The sequence below is a fragment of the Ostrinia nubilalis genome, chromosome 2, assembly GCF_963855985.1.
Source record: "Ostrinia nubilalis chromosome 2, ilOstNubi1.1, whole genome shotgun sequence".
In the NCBI taxonomy this organism is placed as follows: Eukaryota; Metazoa; Arthropoda; class Insecta; order Lepidoptera; family Crambidae; genus Ostrinia; species Ostrinia nubilalis.
Window position 1 is genome coordinate 11,389,798 of NC_087089.1, and position 20,073 is coordinate 11,409,870.

Here is a 20,073-nt window from a genome sequence, read left to right on the forward strand (position 1 = left end):
GACCGCCGCCCGCCTCCAAAGAGGAGCTCGGAGCCATACAGAAACACATCGAAAACATGCGCAGGGATCTGGACGAGTTGACTAACAACTTCTATAAGACGCTTGAGGAGGTGCAAGCAGGGTTTGGTAAGTTCCATGTTATTATCTACTGCTGCCCCCGCCGGACCGCCGCCCGCCTCCAAGGAGGAGCTCGGAACCATTCAAAAACACATCGAGAACATGGCAGGGATCTGGACGAGTTGACCAACAACTTCTATAAGACGCTTGAGGAGGTGCAGGCTGGATTTGATAAGATACACATCATGACATAGCCCCCAGAATCGCTAAAATCAAATGGTGAAGGTCGCGGGCGCGGACGCTCGCGAAAGAAGGTTCTGGATGCGGGCGGCACAGGACCAGTATTTGTGGAAATCCTTGGGGGAGGCCTTTGTCCAGCGGTGGACGTCATTCGGCTGAAACGAACGAACGATATCATGACACTTTCAGACGTCAGATTGTAATCTGACGGAATCCACAATTTTATAATTATTATTTTTTTAGATTTATTTTACTGTCTTTATTGTTTTTAACAGACGCCCAAGCTGCTACACCACCCCCGCCGGCAGCGGCGGCGGCACCAACTGAAGCTGCAGCACCACCGCCTGGTAAGCTTTCACACCATACATTGTTACATTGTGTAATGTGTGTGTATTATGTCACTGTCTCACTGTATGTGTGAATCGCAACAGTTTTTCTGGTGACATTAGCGAAAATCATAATCCGATTTGGTCTGTCTTCGTATTTTTCTCACATTCGCAACGGGTTTAGTAGTGGGTATTTATTAGAGCTAAATTGAAATAAAAATAGAACTACTGATTAGTAGCCGATCAATTAAATATGTAGGTATATACAATATCTAAATCTGACTGACCACTAGTTATTGTGATTTGTACCTACTCAAAATTTGATTTTGTATTGAGGCTGCTGTTCCAATAAATATCATAAGAATTATTGCTTAATTAAGAAAAGAGGAGAACGCTTTTCCAACATTCGCCCATTTCCCTCAGAGAAATAGCTAAAAACATTTCCGTATAAATTTTCATACCATCGAAGTCCACAGACGCACCTATAACAACAAAAGTACAATAGATAGTCTTCACAAAAGGCTTCCGTCGTGCTTTGTTCAGCTTCTATCGACTTCCAATCAATGAATTGCCTAATAACAACATAAAACGTAAAACGAATGATCCTTCATCACTTATTATTGGTTCTTCGTGTTTAGCCCATTTGCCGAACCCCGTTAGGTACTTATACCCATTTAAGTCTGGTTCATAAGTTCCGAACATTATGTGAAATGGTTCGAGCGCTTCTATTGTCTTCTGACACATTGAGCTTGAATTTAAAATGCACGCTTTTGCATTTTTGTAACGTTGAACTTTGACCTTTTGTTTTAATGGGCACGAATAAGCCTCTTAAACACAACGAAATTTAGATACTTTCTTTTTGTAGGTAAATCACACTGTTTTATTATTTACACAATGTTTTTGTAGACCGCAAACAATCAACGCATCCTCGTCGGTCGTTCACACTGATCACTGCTGACCTGATGAATAGAATCAATGAGCTGGAGAAGAAACTAAACAAATGCTGCGACTCCATCGGCAAGAGCGACGGCGCCATACAAGACCAAGTAACGATATTTCTGTTAAAAACAAAAGACGTAACATTTTTTCTTCGTAGATTTTCTACTTGATCTAGAAATACAAATGTAACCCAAACTATTTATCAACTAAGAACAAAACAGGTTAATTTTCAATGCAGAAATCATAAACAGTACTTTAATCTTTCAGATAAATTCATTCCAAGATCAACTGGAATATTTATTGAAACAAGTGGCAACTTTGACGCAAGATCTCACAGCTGGAAAACTTTCTCCGGATCTTATAAAAGACTTGCAAGGTGACTTAAGATAAACCTTCCACACAAATACCAATACAAACAAGCATAATCTTCTTAAATATATTTTTCTGCTAACCAGGGTTGATGCAGCTGTTCCAAACGGTCCAGGATATGCAAGAACAGTTGAAACAAGTTCACGAAACGGCTCTGCAGTTAGCTGCAGAAAAAGAAGACAGGCAGCATAACATAAATGTAAAAAGCACTATTTATCAATTTGTAGTTCTTGAAACAGCAAGGCTACTCCTAAACGTAGTTTCAGGTTTTCTATCTGTCACCGTCGCTCATGCTGGCATCTCGCTTTGCGTAAGAGGGATGGCAACATTCGAAACTTCAGATAACATTTTTCGGAGTAACCCCGCAGATCCGAAATATTTTTCTCCCTTAAGTGGTTAAAAAAAACAACGATAAATCACTCAGATTAAACCCATCTTCTCTGTCTTATCACTAACCACTTTTTCAGGCTCTCCTAGAACAGATAGAACTGCTTAAGACGGTCAAACTGGATCGCGAAGACATGGTAGAAGCGATGGCTGAGAAGGCCGACCTACGGATGCTGGCGAGGAAGGTCTCGCACGACCAGTTCGAGCTGGCCTGCGACGATCTGTCCAGAGGACTCGAACATGCTCTTGGGAAACTCAACCTACAGGTTATTAAAATAAATCTTAAGATTCGGATTCCGGATTCGTTGGGGTAGGAGTAGAGGGGTAGTAGTAGAGGGTAAATGTAGCAAGCCTGCTTATGAGTCCATCCATAACCCCTTGTCTTAATACCTACCTTATGAGACGAGATAACGGGCATCCTTAAACGATTTATATTCAGACATTCATAACGTCCTATGATATTGAAACCAAGAACATAAAGCGATTCTGTACTGTTTGTTCTACCTGAAAATTGGACCCAGATCCACTATATGCTGATGATCACCATCACCATATTTCTGAATCTACAGTCTCTCCACGGGCTCATGAACATCTAGCTATGTATAATAAATAACCCAGACTCCAAACTTTGTTTTCCTTCTCCTAGGAAGCACTATGGCAACAAGCCTTGGACGACATCCAACGCGAGATCGAGATGAAGCTAGACAAGATGGAGCTGTCCCCAGTGAAGGACTTCTTCAACAGCAAACTGAAGCAACTGCAGGAGAATCTGAAGCAGATGGCCTCACTAAGGCGAGAGGCCGAGGCTGCGGGAACCAAGAGGAAATTGCTCAGGTAAGGCCCATGTCGAGTAACTTTGGTGACTACTGACTATTCTACAACACTGTGTCACTCAATATTCAATAAGGCAGTAACATTGGGGAGTTAAAATATTACTACGACTTTGATCCTCGTTCTCAAGGACCAACAAAGTTACCTCCGGGAGTAAAAAAATCATGCTATAGAAAAGTCTCAAACCCAGGCGCCTGTGTATATTGTTAAGATATAATCCACAAAGTGTAGTAGGTATTTCAACTACGAATGTTTTCTGTTATCCAAAATGCAGCATATCTATAACTTATGATGCTCGATCTGACGCAGAATGTGCACTTCGCAAAATGTGCACTTTTTCATACTATTTTTATAGAAACAAACTCTTCAGCTCTTACATTTGTATAGAAAAGTGTACATTTTGCGAAGTGCACATTCTGTGGCAACCCCATATGCTTTGTTAACTGTTTTGCAATTAACCTCTGGGTGTAATCCGCGGGAGAATTATTAAGGGAGCCGCGCATGCCAAACCATTCTGTTTACATTAGAAACCATGACACCCTCTGAGCGGGAATATGCAGTTGTGTTCCCTCCATTTTCGAAGTCAAACGTTTCTCAGGTAAGTACTGATTGCGTCTTATGCATTTTTGTGTCGGAAACATTCTCGATTTTTTGGCTATATTCCACAATGATAAGACACCTAGATATAAACGATATAATCAAAAACAAACAAACATGTACGGAATACTCAATTCAGTTTCTAAACACCCAGGTACCTAGTAAGTACTTACATACTAACTATTAACCTACCTACTGTTTGATATTGCAAAATGCTTTCTCCTGTTGGTATTTCAAATACGTATTGCTAATGAGCGGAATTCCCTCGTCTAGCTTTTCGCATTTTAAGTACTTACTCCCTTCCCCCAACACATTTACATCTTGTAGTTCAAAGAACGCTGGCAAACCAGACGGTTTTACTAGTAACCTAGCAAGTAATTAGGTAACTGTATTACATAGATACGGTTATTACAGAAAAGGCCATTTATTAATGTACCTATTTCAATATTCTTGTCTAGATAACTTTACCTATGTAGACTTTTTGTCAGCCGATAGTTTAGTCGGGCTGTTCAATCAGTAGAACACGGATTTAGTATCGGCCAATTTCTCATACAATTTAGGAGCCGACCAAACTATCCGCTGACTGAAGTCTGTAGTCTGCAGAGGCTTCATAACAGAAAACAAAGTGTTCACCGCGACACACGGTGAAACTACGCAAACGAAAATGTTTGCACATCACTACTGCTGTAAATTTTTAGTTTTTATTTTGAACTTTCTTTGTATTTAGGGACGTAAACTGCATTTCGTGCGACGCGAAAGCGGTTATGCCAACGGAGGCCGCCAGTTCAGTGCCGATCAGCCGCCCCATGCCAGCAAACTTGTCCATGAAGCCCTACCTCAGCTACGAACTGGGTAAGAATTGCGATATTTTTATCTCAACGAAACGTAATAACAACTTTCGATTTGGATTCCCTACGATCAAGTCAAGGTACAAAATTGTTTAATAATATTTCCGCTATATTAACAAAAACATTTTTAACTAACAGAACTGATGACTAGTGATCTAGAGTGATACACAAAGCGTTATGAGAATCATTCAACAAACGCATTCTACATTCGAATAAACCATACAAGAACCATCATATAAGCAAATTGGTTTCGTGCGGAGGGCACGTTACGAGTTAACACCGACGCCATTTAAAAGTCAATTCAAACGCGTTGCTTTGTTTCCTCAATTTTACCATACAATCTAATCCATCTAAAAGTTATCATAAGCAAATTGTTTGGTAATAGTGTTTTGCTCATTCGACATTCTAATGAAATACATTCCGTAACGCGTCAGTTATTCAAAGTAACAACAACAATGGAATTGGTGTACATGGAATATCGCAAACGACACCGAGACGTTCAAACATTTCTGCTCTTAGCAAGAACCCTTTAGGCGCAAATTATGTTATCTTAATATTCCGCGCAGGGCGTTTATCACATTCATAGGAATCCAGCTAACGCCTGCTTAACAATGTCGGCAACTTGGGACACGAATACCCACCGATTTATATTCCTGCTTCATCCTTGGATAAGTTTATCGATTCAATTCAAAGAGTAAACGAATTCTTGGAACGATATTGTTATTGGCAGACGCGATCCGCAAGACACAGCAGACCAATGTGCCGCAGAGGAATATGCACGACTGGGAGGCCATAGACAAGCAAATGGGCTCGGGGAAGCAGCAGCCACCGCAGAAAGCCAGGTGACCGTTGATGAGATTCATGACGACTTTTCATAACTTAGGTACCATAATTACCATACAGTCCTCATTTCTGACTCTTTGCTCCGCCAAACCATTTGCTAAAATGGTTTAGCAAATATCAAAAAAGCTTGCACTATATAAGCGTCCCGATTGCGCGGGCGCTATCTATTGGTTTTCAATTTCATCTCATCAGAACTTTGTTCATTAATTACGCAATTTAATGATCATCATTTGATACATGAAAAGCACAATTTAAAACCGAAAAATATACCCCAAAAATACCTAAATAAACCTGATGAACCCTCACGAATTTCTGTAAGCAGGTCGGAAACGGACAAGCACCTATGCAACCGCTACTGCGGCGGGTCGCACACGGTGACCACTCCTGCGCAGCGCGTGGCGCGTTTAGGCCACTTCATCAAGCAGTGGGGCCCGGATGTGTTGCCGCTGTCCTCTAGCTTGGCTACGGGTGATGATGGCAGGGTACGTATTTATAAACAATCGACATAATTATCATGATATTATCGAATCGTGTACGATGAAAAACCGGACAACGAGGATGGAGTAATTCAAAAATGTGCAATTCTTGACTTACTTTACTTAATGTCCTATGTCCCCTAGATGGGGCAGAGGGCGTCGACAATAAATACCTAGTCCTCCATCGCGTTCGGTCTTGAGCTTCGCGTTTGATCTCGCTCCAAGTCTTGCCGATCTTCTTCGCCTCGTCTGCTACAGTGCACCGCCAAGTTTGTTTGGGCGACCAACTTTGCGATTTCCTTGGGGGTTCCAATTTTGAACCTGCTTGGGGATATAATCGGGGTCCTTTTCAGGGTGAATATGAATTAAATTATTGATGAACGATTCAAATTAAAACAAATGATTTCAGATGTACAAAGTGAGCGGCGGTGAGGCTGCAAATGTTGGTCCGGGTAAATATAATTATGCTGATCGATATTGCAAATTAATATAATTACAAAAAATACTGACGTACGTAATACTCGACTTTTTTAATCACCAGGTGGCGCTGTGGATGCTTGCACTCCAAAACCGGTTCCTTCGAAACAGGACAAACCAAAACCGCCTCAGAAGCCTATGGTGATAAGCGCGGTAAGTATCGAACGTAACAAAAATATAATGTTATCTTTTTTTCGACAAATTCTTGACGAAGTGCATTTTTGTTACAGGAATGTCGCTGCTTGGATGGAGGTAATTATAATTGTCGGTAGACAATTATTTTATGCTTTTAGTATGTGTGAATTATCTAGGTATTATCTTAGAGGAAAAAAATTGTTTTTGTGCGTGCAATTTTAACCGAGTATCGGTTTTATTTATGTCATAAATTATGAATTTTTATGTAGGTGAAAAACAGGAAATCTAATCAACGAAATTTCGAAAGTTTAAAATTTTTACCTATTCGATTTTTAGTAATTTTTACTGAATGCTGTAGCCACACAAGTGGCAACACCACTAAAGTTAATATTTTTTATATTGTTTTCAGATCGACCACCCAAAGGCTAAAGAACTTAATAATAATATGATAAATTATTATAAAATTTCGCATTTTGATAGTTATATTAATTGGTTGAATCGTTATTGTTCTTCAAGTTTTGTTTAGCTAAATATTTGGTATTTTACTAATCATGTAATGTGCAGAATAAAATACATAATTTTTAATATTTCTTTTATTTTCATGGCAAATCCATTACCATACAAGTCTTATAAGATACTCCACTACATTAAAACCTACACGTCTTTTAACAAACCCAAAAGGTTGACACAAATTCAGACAAATTATGAATTATCGCTTAAATCTAAATTTTGTATTTACAGAATACTTGTATACCTAATACCTATCACAAAAATGATTTGTCAATTGGTATTTGCGTTTATGTCAATCCATAACTGTAAAAAAGTGATGCAAGAAAACACTATTACATTTCAAGATTTGACAGAACGGGATATAATAAGCACTAACTACAAAAAAGCATTTTTGAGTTTGCCGTTAGACAAAATAACAAAATTTTGATTATTTAAAAAAATCATTAAAATAAATGCAAGTACCTACTTTGTGTATGTACTTTACACAATACCACAACGATGAGCAAAATATTACAATTAAAAGCCGGAGAAATGAAGACTGAGTAGAAAATAGTGCCCGGGGAGATGCCTCTTTCGCTTTTTTTTATACAACAAGAGCGAGCGAGAGATATCTACAGCAATCCATCTCATTTCCAACCAAATTATGTACCTATTTGAATAGTTTGTAAGATCAATAGTCTGACTGTTACGCTGTCATTTGTTTTTAACTCTACACCGCACCAACGTCAGAACTATACACATATACATATTTATTATAGAATTATGTACAAAATACAAAAAGCTTGATTTATATTCAAGGTCAACGTAAGTAAATAAATTTTAACTTAACAATAAACCATATCACATACCGCAACACATTGTAGATAGCATCGTTACAGCAAGAAGCAGGAACCATATGCAATGACTCGAATAAGAAATTGACCTTGAACTCAAATCTTACACTAATTAAACTTTACGTTCATCTTTCCAGTTACATTGAAATTCTACAAGAATCCTTAAACAGTATTTTATATAACAAAAAAAAGAAGAAATCTTTAACAAAATATCTTTTTCACAGTTACTACAATATTGTTTTGAGAAATAAGATCTTTTATAGGTTGCTGCAATGAAAATAGTTTTTTTACCTATATTATAATCGTTAAACCACATTTATTTTTAAAATTAACTTCATAAAATATCCCTGTTTTCTTATACACAGGCAGGTGTCATTTATTCAAACTACAATAATCCTTTCTTAAATTATTCTTTAGTCAGAACGGCACACTATGGAGCGAAATTGCGATTTATGGACATAGCGATTTTTTTCACAATTTCTATTTGAAAAAAATACCTATCGATAGGTTACGTTATTCTGATGAATAAATGCTGCACAAGTTTTTCTCTAAAACCAATAGTTTGACTGGAAAAAAATATTTTTCATTTTCGTTGTATGGAATGAAACATAAAGTGGTCGATTTCGACTAAGCCTTGACAGATCTTGCTTTGAAACTACTTGAGCCTTGTTCTATGGCTTGTTGACTGTAATCCTACGCTATCAGCGCGCATCCAAAGTTGCCCGTTCACAAGTTATGAGGTTCTGAAAAATTTAAAAAAAGTAAGTAAAAGTTACTTTTTTTTTGGAATATCTTTAAAGATTTAACAAAAATATAAAGATTTTATACGTTAATAATGTAAATTAACCTTAAATTACTGCTAAAAACATATTTTAATAAACTTAAAAGGAATTAAATCAGCGATTTTTTTTTCACAATTTCTGTTTAAAAAAAATACCTATCGATAGGGTATGTTATTCTGATGAATAAATATTATGAACGTTTTTCTCTAAAACCAATAGTTTGGCTGGAAAAAAATATTTTTCATTTTCGTTGTATGGAATGAAACATAAAGTGGTCGATTTCGACTAAGCCTTGACAGATTTTGCTTTGAAACTACTTGAGCCTTGTTCTATGGCTTGTTGACTATAATCCTGCACTAACAGCGCGCGCCCAAAGTTGCCCGTTCAGAAGTTATGAGGTTCCGAAAAATGAAAATTAAAATAACTAAAATTGCCTTTTCTTTAGATAAGACGACAAGAAAAAGGTTAATTACATTACTAAAGTATATAATTTTCATGTTTTAGTTGAATCTTTAAAGATTTATACCCAAAAAAAGATACTTTTACTTACTTTAATTTTCATTTTTCGGAACCTCATAACTTCTGAACGGGCAACTTTGTGCGCGCGCTGTTAGTCTAGGATTATAGTCAACAAGCCATAGAACAAGGCTCAAGTAGTTTCAAAGCAAAATCTGTCAAGGCTTAGTCGAAATCGACCACTTTATGTTTCATTCCATACAACGAAAATGGAAAATATTTTTTTCCAGCCAAACTATTGGTTTTAGAGAAAAACGTTCATAATATTTATTCATCAGAATAACATACCCTATCGATAGGTATTTTTTTTAAACAGAAATTGTGAAAAAAAAATCGCTGATTTAATTCCTTTTAAGTTTATTAAAATGTGTTTTTAGCAGTAATTTAAGGTTAATTTACATTATTAACGTATAAAATCTTTATATTTTTGTTAAATCTTTAAAGATATTCCAAAAAAAAGTCACTTTTACTTACTTTTTTTAAATTTTTCAGAACCTCATAACTTGTGAACGGGCAACTTTGGACGCGCGCTGATAGCGTAGGATTACAGTCAACAAGCCATAGAACAAGGCTCAAGTAGTTTCAAAGCAAGATCTGTCAAGGCTTAGTCGAAATCGACCACTTTATGTTTCATTCCATACAACGAAAATGGAAAATATTTTTTTCCAGTCAAACTATTGGTTTTAGAGAAAAACTTGTGCAGCATTTATTCATCAGAATAACGTAACCTATCGATAGGTATTTTTTTCAAATAGAAATTGTGAAAAAAATCGCTATGTCCATAAATCGCAATTTCGCTCCATAGTGCGGCATATCATGTAGTGATGTTCAGATTGATTAAGCAGCTTTATTTCACCCTATTTGCTTGTGCGCAGGTTATAGGTACAACTATTGCAACTTAATTATTTACAAGGATTTGCACGTTTATATTTTTTGCCCTTAAGACAAGTTGATAAGGTTTAATATTAGGTAAGGGCAACAGGTAAGCTAAGATGCTAACGACACATCACTGAAGAGTCGAGAATTAATAAGCAAATATGGTCAGTATACCATTAAAATAAATTACTGCTCGAGTCGAATAATTTATGCACCTTACACGCCATTCGCGCGTTATTTGCTTGATGTTTTGGCCCTACATTGCGTCTGCGCCGTCTTACTACTTAATCCTACCTGAAAGATACGAAAAAAGTAATTTGCAGTGGTAGCTAAATTACCCAATACCAGTAGAACTGAGCAGTAGGACTGCAAAACATAGTTGTGCTCAGCAGGGTTACTCCGAACCGCTGTTTACGTTTAGTTGTCCGACAGTGGAGTCCCAGCTATGACAATGACAGGAGGGTAGCGCCCTCCTATCGCCAATATCATACTGCAGGGTTTCTCAAGGTGGGATCCATTCGACACTAGGGGGTTCGCAACAAGATTTACGTAATGGTGGCAGAATTAAGGTTGAAATATTGCCCAAAATTACTCGTAAATTGACTCCATTTGCGACAAGAAACAGGTACACCCGTCACATATTAAAAATACATTTTTTGGCACTTATATTGGAATTAAAACCTTATTATTTTCTTTAGAAGGGGGGACTTAAATAGTGAAGTTGGGGTTCGCTGTACCTTGGAAACTTTAACAGGGGTTCGTGGAGCCGAAAGTTTGAGAAACCCTGTCATACTGGGTTATCAGTTTAGATTTTTGCCACATTCGAAAAAGTAGTGTCCCATATAAATAAGACATTTAAGGTAGCCTTTCGAACTAAGCGTCACAGACGCAGCGTCTTTAGCTTTGGTCTTAAAGGTAGCCTTTCGAAGCGAGTTAGTGACGCGGCGTCAGTAGCACAAGACCAAAGCTAAAGACGCTGCGTCTGTGACGCTTAGTTCGAGAGGCTACCTTTACAGGAGGGCGCTACTACAATCAACAATGCTGGATTCTAAGTTCTGATGTTTGCCACATCGACCTGTCACCGTCGCTCATAATGGCATCTCGATTTATGTGAAAGGGATGGACATACGAAACTTCAGATTACGTCACGGAACGTTTTTCAGAGTAACCATGCAGCCTTCATATTACTCTAGACGTCACGACCACTGACCGATGGTTTAGCGGTGGCGTCCGCGGGCTCCGTAATGGTTGCCTCCGTCTCGGCTGTAGCGGCGCTCCTTGCGTTCGTCGCGGTTGCCACGCGGCCTGTCCCGACGCTCGCGATCACGGTTCCACTCTTTGTCGTGGCTCCTGTGGAAAACCGTTTATTTTTAAACCCAGAATCGAAAGGATATTTAAAAACGCTTAGATTTGTTTCTGATGAAAAGATGTTGACATATTACAAGAAACAAGCCTCATTTTCTAAGTCACAAGATATAATCCGTAACTGGGCGTGGCTTGCCGTTTTTGTCTTTGACTTGAGATTTGAATTCCTATGTGGGCGTGGATTGTCGTTTAATTTGTCTTTAACTTGAGATTCACAGCAATTTCAGGGACTAATTAAAAAAAGAATGAATTAACGAAGGTGCGCGCTGTCAAGAAATCATAGCATAATCTGTCAACATGGTAATCGATTAAGTTTCAATTATGCGTAACGTTGCGATAAAGTGCGTGAAATGTGTGCACAAATGTCACTCCATTCATAAATGAATTATTATGTAACTTATCAGACTTTTTATTGGCCCCGAAGGCAAATGAGCAAGGGATGATAACTAAGGATGTAATACAATAAATTTACTTTTATAAGGCAGTGGGAATATAGTTCCCACTCCATCATATTTCGAACGTTATCTTATTGTAAGGTCCAAATCAAAACTAGCTGGCCGATATTAAAATATAGTATACATGAATACAAAAAAACCTACCTAGATTCTCCCGCAGACCGGCTGTCCCGGGACTTTCGGCGCGCGGGCGCACTGGTGGGCTTGGGCCGCGGCGATCGGGACCGGGAGCGCGACTTGCGGCCCTTGGGCGAAGTCTCGCGCTCACTGTTCAGATTAAAGTCGTCGAATCTAGTGAGGGATAGCAACGTTCGTCAAATTATTGGCTAACTACGTGGAGGGTGATTCTCGTTGAATCGTTTTGTGTGAGAGCGCTTTCATTTTAGGCTAGTGAAGTTAAATACACACGAGGGAACAAATGTCCCAATTCATTTTAGGCGAGTAAGCCTTGGATAGACGAAGGTATAAATGAAACACATATCCCAAGAAATTGCGCTTCATTTGCCGTCAACAACTACACGAAATATCTTAGGACAATGCGGCGCTTGCTTATTGAGCAGCGGAAATGTGGATGCGACAAAACACTGTTGCAATATCGCATAGTTGAAGCTTTACGCGTCATATTCGGGGATATTTTGTCCCCTTGTGTATAAGACAACCGCACAGCTAATAACTTTTACACACGATATAGACTATACTGTAGGTAAGCTACAAAGCAGGAGTACGGGTGAAATAAAAGGTGCGCCCGCACTCCTGCGCGTCGCATAAATACAGTGTGAGTCACGTTAAAGTGTACATATGAAAATAGATGAAACTAGACCTATTTTTATCGACAAAAAAGAGGTCAAAATTTTTTTGAGATTTTTTTTTTATTTTTTATAGAATTTTTTTTCTTCCAATTACTTATTGTAAAGAAAACGTAATAACTTTTAAACTAAGCGGTATATCCTGATAAAATAAAAACAGTAATAATGCTAAATAACAGGCAATATTAAAAAAATACATAAAATACACAAAAAAGGCCAACAAATAATAAAAAATGATAATTTTTGAAAAAAATCTGCTTAAAAATTCGTGTTTTTTTTGGTTATTTGATAAATTTCTCCAAAAAATGCCCCTATAACTGGTGGTTTTTATTACTTTGTATTATTCTCTATCGTATTACCTTCGTAAAACCAAAAATCGCATGTCTCTATCCCTATCACAACGTTTGCAATGATCGTTTGAACTAAGCCTCTCCGGGCGCGCCATTCAACGCTTCGTTAACAACAAAACTGAAAATGGCTCTAGATTTGTAATTTTGATAAAGACAAGTTAGATTTCAAATAAAAACAAAAGATTTCGAAGTAAAATAAGCATTTTAGTTAAAATTAAAATTGTCTCTACCTGTAGCGGAGAATAATGTTGTGGCAGGCCTTTGTTCAAACGAGCATAGCAAATGTTGTGATAGGGATAGAGACATGCGATTTTTGGTTTTACAAAGATAATACGATAGAGAATAATACAAAGCAATAAAAACTACCTGTTATAGGGGCATTTTTTGGGGAAATTGATCAAATAACCAAAAAAACACGAATTTTTAAGCAGATTTTTTTGAAAAAGTATATTTTTTTATTATTTTTTGGCCTTTTTTGTGTATTTTATGTATTTTTTTAGTATCGCCTGTTATTTAGCATTATTACTGTTTTTATTTTATTAGGATATACCGATTAGTTTAAAAGTTATTACGTTTTCTTTACAATAAGTAATTGGAAGAAAAAAAATTCTATAAAAAATAAAAATAAAATCTCAAGAAATTTTTGACCTCTTTTTTGTCGATAAAAACAGGTCTAGTTTTATCTATTTTCATATGTACACTTTAACGTGACTCACACTGTATATCATGTCTGATGATAAATACAACAAGTAAATGTCACTCGTAACTAAATAAGTTCGCACGCTCTGCATAGCCGCCTAAAATGAAAACGCTCTGACAACTCTACTTTCAAGCTATTTAATTAATTTAAGTAAATACCTAGTTACAATTTTTTTGGTAAATTCGCAAAGCACAATCTAGTTATAAAGATATGAAACAAAAAGAAACACCCAGGATTCTAGAATTCTAAGAGAACAAAATACAATGGGACCTCTTAGAAATCCTTGTTTGAAGAAAACTCACTACACTCACTTGTTTTTAGGCCCTTGCGTTGAGCTGTGACTAGAACTGGAGCTTGATGAGGAGCTGGACGATGAAGACGAGCTTCGCGACCTAAAAATGATACACAAGTTTATAAAAAAGTAGTAAATTTTGTTTCACATATCATTTTAGCGCTCACCAGTTGGCGCTACTGTAGAGTAGTCACTGTCACTTGCTAGTGACTAGGACTATCGCATTTGCACTCACCAAGATGGCGTCACCCAGTGGTGCCAACTGTTAAGACTAAAAACGATAGCCCCCAATATGATATTTATAAAATGCTGCTCACCTTCTTTTACTGTTCTTTTTGACAGGGGAAGCAGTTTTACCATTATTGTCTCCTTTATCTTGTCCTTCCTTGGAACTTTCACCTTCTTTGGATTTTTCGGCATTTTCTACAAAAATAAAAAAATCTATTTTTAAACAACATTCGAAATTTAAGAATGAATGAACTAGTGAACGTAGAATGAACGAGTGTATGAATAATGAACGAGTGAATGTGAAATGAATAGTGTCCGACCGAATGTTCGGTTTCGGTTTCGTTTTCGGTTGAGTTTCGGTAAAAACACGAGTTTCGGTTTAGTTTCGTTTTCGGCGGCAAACTTGCCGAAACTACGACCGAAACCGAATGTGCATTCGGGAGTTTCCGCGCTGTTATCGGTCATGTTCGGCGCGTTGAATGAGTGAATGAATCCGATCAGAGCCAATGTCGTAATTCGCTCGCTCGCTTGTTTGTTTGCTGTTAGTTTTGTTTTGTTTTGGTGGCGAGTTTTCGAGTGATTTATTTTGAATTTGGTAAGTTTTATTCAGTAGTAGAAAACATAAAAAAAATATTCAATATGACTGATAAAAGTTTAATCAAGTTTAATCTAACCTATAAATTTTTTTTTGTTCGTAAATGCTATACGTAAACAAACATTAGTTAGGTAGTTAGTAATGACTATACTCGTAGTGTATTTCATGGTGATAATATTATGGATTCAGAGTTTCAAAGTTCATTTTAGTATTTATCACCAAGATATCCAAGTGGCAAGTACAGTAGATACTAACTTACGTACTACCAATTTTGTTTTGAGAAATTATTAAGGTAAAAGACCCGACTATGGGACGGGTTATGTAGATGTCCTGAATATTGCGAGAAATTAAAAAAAGTCTAGACTATAAATCCTTCTTTTTCTTTTTGAATACATAATTTGATACCTTTTAGAGTAAAAAGGTGCTTTATAAGTTAAATTCTCTTTAATAATGCAATTTAAAGAGAAAACAATGAAGACTGACTGATTATAATAACGTTTTCTTTATTTTTTCCCTTAAAATATGAGCCTTGTAAGGAAGTTTCGGTTTCGGTTTCGGTTTCGGCCGAAATAGACACCGTTGCCGAAATTCGTTTTCGGTTTCGGTTTCGGTCGTAACACTAGTTTCGGTCGGACACTAGAAATGAACGAGTGAATGAATGAGGAATTTTTAAGATTAAAATCTAGACCTGCTCCACCCGCTTTTGAGGAGTTCCCCTTTTCCTCATCGCTTTCCCACAGCTCGTACTTAGAAAGGTCGGCCTCGTCTCCCGATTCTTCCTCCTCATCCTCTACGCCTTCCTCCTCTCCCTGCGACGCTGAAGGTTTGCTCTGAAACAAAACCACCGCAATAAAATCTAAAATTCAAGAAATTTTTTGTTCCATTAACGTCCCCGAGTTTGAAGTTCCTACAAATAGTTACAGTATTTAGGATACAATGCCCTATAAATAACGCTTTGGAAACCTTTGTGGAATTGACGCTAATGAAACAAACATAACTGAATGAAGGCTAGCTATAAACAGTTTGAAATGAGATCAGAACTGAAGCTAAATAAATGCAAGTGGCCAAAGAGTTGATACAAACCTTCTTCTTGCGTTTGGATTTCTTTCCAGAACTCTTTTTGACCTTTTCAGGAGGTTTCACCGTTAATTTCAATCGATTCAACATTATTGGCTTGGGTAAAGCGAAGCTTTTGAAGTTGCCGATCACGGGCGCATTTTCATTTAAATGAAGTTTTTGTGCATCAGACTTATTATCTTCAGCACTGATGAGATTTATATTAAATTTTTTAGAAACATTACTAGGCATGACAACTGGTCCAGGATCAAAAATGTCACTTAAAAAAGGAGTATCTCCAGTATTGCCATCTAGTTTCTGTAGTTCCCTCTCTATGCTACCTTCACAATTAGATTCTTTCTCCCATTCCTCATCATTTGTTAAGTTAATAGTTTCCACATGTTGTACATCATCATTTTCATTGTTATCATCAGGATCACCTTGGTTGTTATCAGCAAAATTTTCATTTGAAGTGTTTTGGTTGATTTGCTGTAAATTTTGAAGAGCCAACAAAAGAGTGTTGGTATTGATTCCAGTTAGAAGATTGGACAGATCTAAAGTAGCCATAGGCGGAGGCTGAGGCTGAGACGGTTCTTGTGCTGATATCTCAATCTCTGTATTCTTCAACTCTTCAGACACATTATTAATTTTGTTTTGATTTGATGAATGTTCAACTATATCACATTGGTTGTTAGTTTGTTTGAGATCATAAGAATTTGGCCAATTTACATTGGAGTTAGGCGGAATAGTGATTGATTCAATAATCTGTATTTGTTTTGATGGAATCACTGTATTTTTGGACATCTTTTCTGGAGGCAATGGGACATTGCTAACATTTGTCTCTGACAAAGATAGTATTTCATTGGATAGTTCTGCTGGTATAGCTTGTGGTTCTTGCAATATCGGCTGATGTTGTACTATTGCAGTTTGATCTTTATCCTGGATTTTTGGATAATTATTTAAAAGATCTAGTAACATATCGCGTTTACTTTCAATAATTTCCGGTAATTTCTTTTTAGGTGTATTTTGAAGTGATATACTTTCGTCTGTGGCATACAGCATATTGGAAATAGGACTTGGATTCCTAATACTAGGTGAACGGTTTTGTTTATCTTGTGTTGATTCATCCATACTATCATTTTTATAGAGAGCGTCATCATCTTCGTCCCACGTTGTCTCGTACATCTTGTGAACACTATCATATTTTTCGAGATCATTATTTTGCTCTGGACTTTCATTGGCTTTATCATTCATGTTGAAAATATCCATAATACTTCGATTTTTAGAAGACGGATTCGATTGCACAACGTCAAATATGCGTGATGTATTTTCTGTAACACTTATATTAGGTGTTGATTGTGCAGGCTTATCAAATGGCAAAAATTGATCATCAATTTCTATGTTTTGTACATTTTTCATAGTAAAATCTAGAGATCTGTTAGTTTTAGCATTGGAAACATAATCAGATTTAATTAGGGGGTATACTTCTTTAGGTGGTTTTTTATTGAATCGTGTTATTGGATCATTGATTATGTGGAAAGATTGAGATTTCTTAACAGAATACATGTCTTCAATTGGTTTACTTTCAGGTATTTTAGTCCCATTGGTACGTTGGACGCCTTGTGTATTAAAAGAGTAAGTAGTATTATTAGGTAAAGTTCGATTAGCAGGCCGGGTTATCGGTTCATTGGATATGTGAATAGTGTTCCGGAAAGCTGCTCCATTTCCTTTCGCCCAATAACCCTTCTTTCTAACATTGTCTTTAAATTGCTGATAATTTTTAGTAGTTGACCCCAGTTTTGTCGGAATATATTCACTTGAACATCCATCTGTGTCAATGGGATTGTCATTATTCCTGACATTCATGTTGCGCAAATTACAAGTGTATATATTTCCAGTCACTAATGGAGACTGCTGCACTGTTGGTTTGGCAGTACTATAGCCTTGAAAAGGTGGATTATTATTATTAACTGGTCGGACTGGTGACTCGGACAAATATGGAATTTGTGTATTTAGAGGTTTTGTGGCAACTGTTGGTGGCACATTACGTTTTTTCAATTTACGTCTGGATTTTTTGTTCTCCCCATACACCCTTGACAAGAAATTTTCATCTTCACTGTCATAAGAAATTGAATCAGAGTCTGAATCCCGCACTGATGGTCTAGTTGATGTCGACTTTTTGTCATTTCCCACAGTTTTAGAAGTGTTTGATTTAGCAACTTTTTCAGAATCTGTATCTGGGTAGTTGGAATCGTGACTGTCTGATGAACTGGAATGTGATCTCCCGTGTGAAGACTCAGATCGGCTTCTGCCTCTGGAACGCCTATCATCATTAGTACTGATTGAACTTCCAGCGGCATGTGTTTCTTGCTCGTTACTTCCAATAAATAAAGTTTCAGCACTCACACTTCTCTGACGTGCAGAGAGCTTAGTTTGCATTTGATCTTTTCTAGATTCATCTTCACTGTCACTGGATAAAATAGCAATCTCATCAGGATTTGGTATTCTAGGAACAATCTGCTTTTTTTGCTGGGCTGGAGATTTTTTGTCATCATTTGATTTCGCATCTACATGACCATCAACAAGACATCCAGTTGACAGCAGTCGCTGCCTCCAGGAAAAGATAGTTTTGAAATCTGGCGCCGGCTTGTCATACAGCCATTCAAATTTTTCAGTTGTAATTTTACAGTTGCTGTAAACTATAGCAAAAGCTGCTGCTCTGACCCTTTCTTCCAAAGTGTATGTGAGTTGATAACTATTTGTTGTTCCAGGGAATTTGTCATTATTGGTTGAAGAGACCATATTTTCCATGACAGGGAATCCTTTGACTGGGGAATTAGTGCTGTCGCGTTTGCTCTTCTTTGATGCAGTTTCATAGCCAGATGAACCTGTGTGATCCTTATCTCCAATGCTGGAATACCTTTTACGGGATTGAACATTATTTGGTTTGTAAGCAGGTGAGGAGTGATCTTGTCTATGATAAGTGGATTGGTTTGGGAGTTGATGCCTTCTAAATGCCATTTTAGAGAGAGGGGGAACCTCACACACAGAGCCATCACTGAGGCTGCCTTTTATTTTCTCATTTTCACTATATTTTGACTGTGACATTTTTGGTGCAGGCCCTGGAATATGATCCAGTTTTGATTGCTTCTGCAGCATTGTTCCTTGCAACTCTTTGAATGCTGCTCCTTCAGTGATGCCAACCTGAAGGCAGGAAAAATAATCTCCACTTTAATAACGATGTGCTTCAAAATTTTAATGCTCTTTAATTTAATATCTTCTTAGCTTCAAAATCCATAATCCCCTGAATTTTAAATACAATTTATGACAAGCAAATGATTTTATAAATTCATAGCAAAGAAGTAGTCACTTAATCAACAGAGTTGCTCGGTGTGACTACTATCTGTGAATGGTTGAATAACATGGTAACATGGAAGATGGTAGATACATACCTTATTTTGTGGTTCACTCTTGCGTTTGCGTTTCCTCCTGCCAAACTCGTCAATATCATCATCCGAGGATGTGTCCCGCCGGCGGTACTCCACCACCCCACGCTCATTGTAGCCTCCGCCGTAGCCAGTACGAGCTTCCACCTGAAACCAAGTTACTTCGTCAAATAGAACGTCCAAATTATCGATTTAATACAATGAAAATAAGAAAATACACGTACTTCACCGAATTTCGGTGCATTACACACGTTACATGTATGGCGCCGGGCCCAATTCACGTTTGCACATTTGTTGCATTGCCAATCATCTGCGTTGAAGAGTCCACGGGACTTTTCTGCTGCAGACTTTCCGATCTCAGTCCCAAGTTTCTTTTTGAAAGACTTTCCACCATCAGGTCTCTCTTTATTACATCGATAACATGACACTCGACGCGCAAAATTGATATTTCCGCAGTTTGCGTCGCTACAAATCCAGTCTCCGTCGTTCATTTTGTGTACGGATTTCTACTCGACTACAATGGAAACATCTTGACATCCATTAAAAATAATACTATCGAGCGATAGAAGACTATTAGAAGCTAACTTGTACACAATTAGTAAATAAAAGAGAAAACATTGACGGTAATCACCACTTTCAAAGAAAACCAAGCTCACTTTTACGAGGAAAGAAATCAAGCTTCATGCCAGCCATGACATGATCCAGAAATAAAAAAATGTAAGTAAAAACCATAGACTG

At 37.4% G+C, this 20,073-nt stretch overlaps 2 protein-coding genes across 4 annotated transcripts; one reads left to right on the forward strand and one right to left on the reverse strand.

Annotated features, from left to right (window-relative positions):
- Positions 1-46: 46 nt before the first annotated feature.
- Positions 47-7,110, forward strand: LOC135083503 (glutamine-rich protein 2-like). The gene is made up of 14 exons (XM_063978269.1): positions 47-126; positions 573-644; positions 1,530-1,669; positions 1,830-1,938; positions 2,018-2,130; positions 2,399-2,584; positions 2,965-3,152; positions 4,474-4,598; positions 5,325-5,436; positions 5,760-5,919; positions 6,323-6,365; positions 6,455-6,543; positions 6,621-6,642; positions 6,935-7,110. The coding sequence occupies exons 1-14, from the start codon at positions 57-59 to the stop codon at positions 6,952-6,954; spliced, it is 1,449 nt and encodes a 482-aa protein (XP_063834339.1). The 5' UTR covers positions 47-56; the 3' UTR covers positions 6,955-7,110.
- Positions 7,104-20,045, reverse strand: LOC135083490 (putative uncharacterized protein DDB_G0282133). 3 transcript variants are annotated; one of them, XM_063978251.1, is made up of 9 exons: positions 19,560-20,045; positions 19,342-19,482; positions 15,917-19,093; positions 15,522-15,663; positions 14,328-14,433; positions 14,030-14,110; positions 12,007-12,153; positions 11,253-11,392; positions 10,258-10,336 (listed from the first exon to the last, which is right to left on the reverse strand). In XM_063978251.1, exons 1-8 carry the CDS (start codon positions 19,824-19,826, stop codon positions 11,260-11,262), a joined length of 4,194 nt encoding a protein of 1,397 aa, XP_063834321.1. In that variant the 5' UTR covers positions 19,827-20,045; the 3' UTR covers positions 10,258-10,336; positions 11,253-11,259. The 3 variants fall into 3 exon arrangements, with proteins under 3 accessions (XP_063834330.1, XP_063834311.1, XP_063834321.1); XM_063978260.1 differs by having other exon boundaries at positions 7,104-11,392; positions 12,007-12,129; XM_063978241.1 differs by having other exon boundaries at positions 7,104-11,392.
- Positions 20,046-20,073: the final 28 nt, after the last annotated feature.

What these genes read in the sequence shown, in the direction of transcription:
- LOC135083503 (XM_063978269.1), top strand. Translation starts at nt 57, where the DNA reads ATGCGCAGGGATCTGGACGAGTTGACTAACAACTTCTATAAGACGCTT. An exon ending in ACCAAGAGGAAATTGCTCAG is followed by an intron (nt 3,153 to 4,473) that starts GTAAGGCCCATG and finishes CTTTGTATTTAG; the next exon opens with GGACGTAAACTGCATTTCGT. An exon ending in ATGTCGCTGCTTGGATGGAG is followed by an intron (nt 6,643 to 6,934) that starts GTAATTATAATT and finishes TATTGTTTTCAG; the next exon opens with ATCGACCACCCAAAGGCTAA.
- LOC135083490 (XM_063978241.1), bottom strand. Translation starts at nt 19,826, where the DNA reads ATGAACGACGGAGACTGGATTTGTAGCGACGCAAACTGCGGAAATATC. An exon ending in AGAGTGAACCACAAAATAAG is followed by an intron (nt 19,094 to 19,341) that starts GTATGTATCTAC and finishes TCCTGCCTTCAG; the next exon opens with GTTGGCATCACTGAAGGAGC. An exon ending in AAAAAGAACAGTAAAAGAAG is followed by an intron (nt 14,111 to 14,327) that starts GTGAGCAGCATT and finishes TATCATTTTTAG; the next exon opens with GTCGCGAAGCTCGTCTTCAT.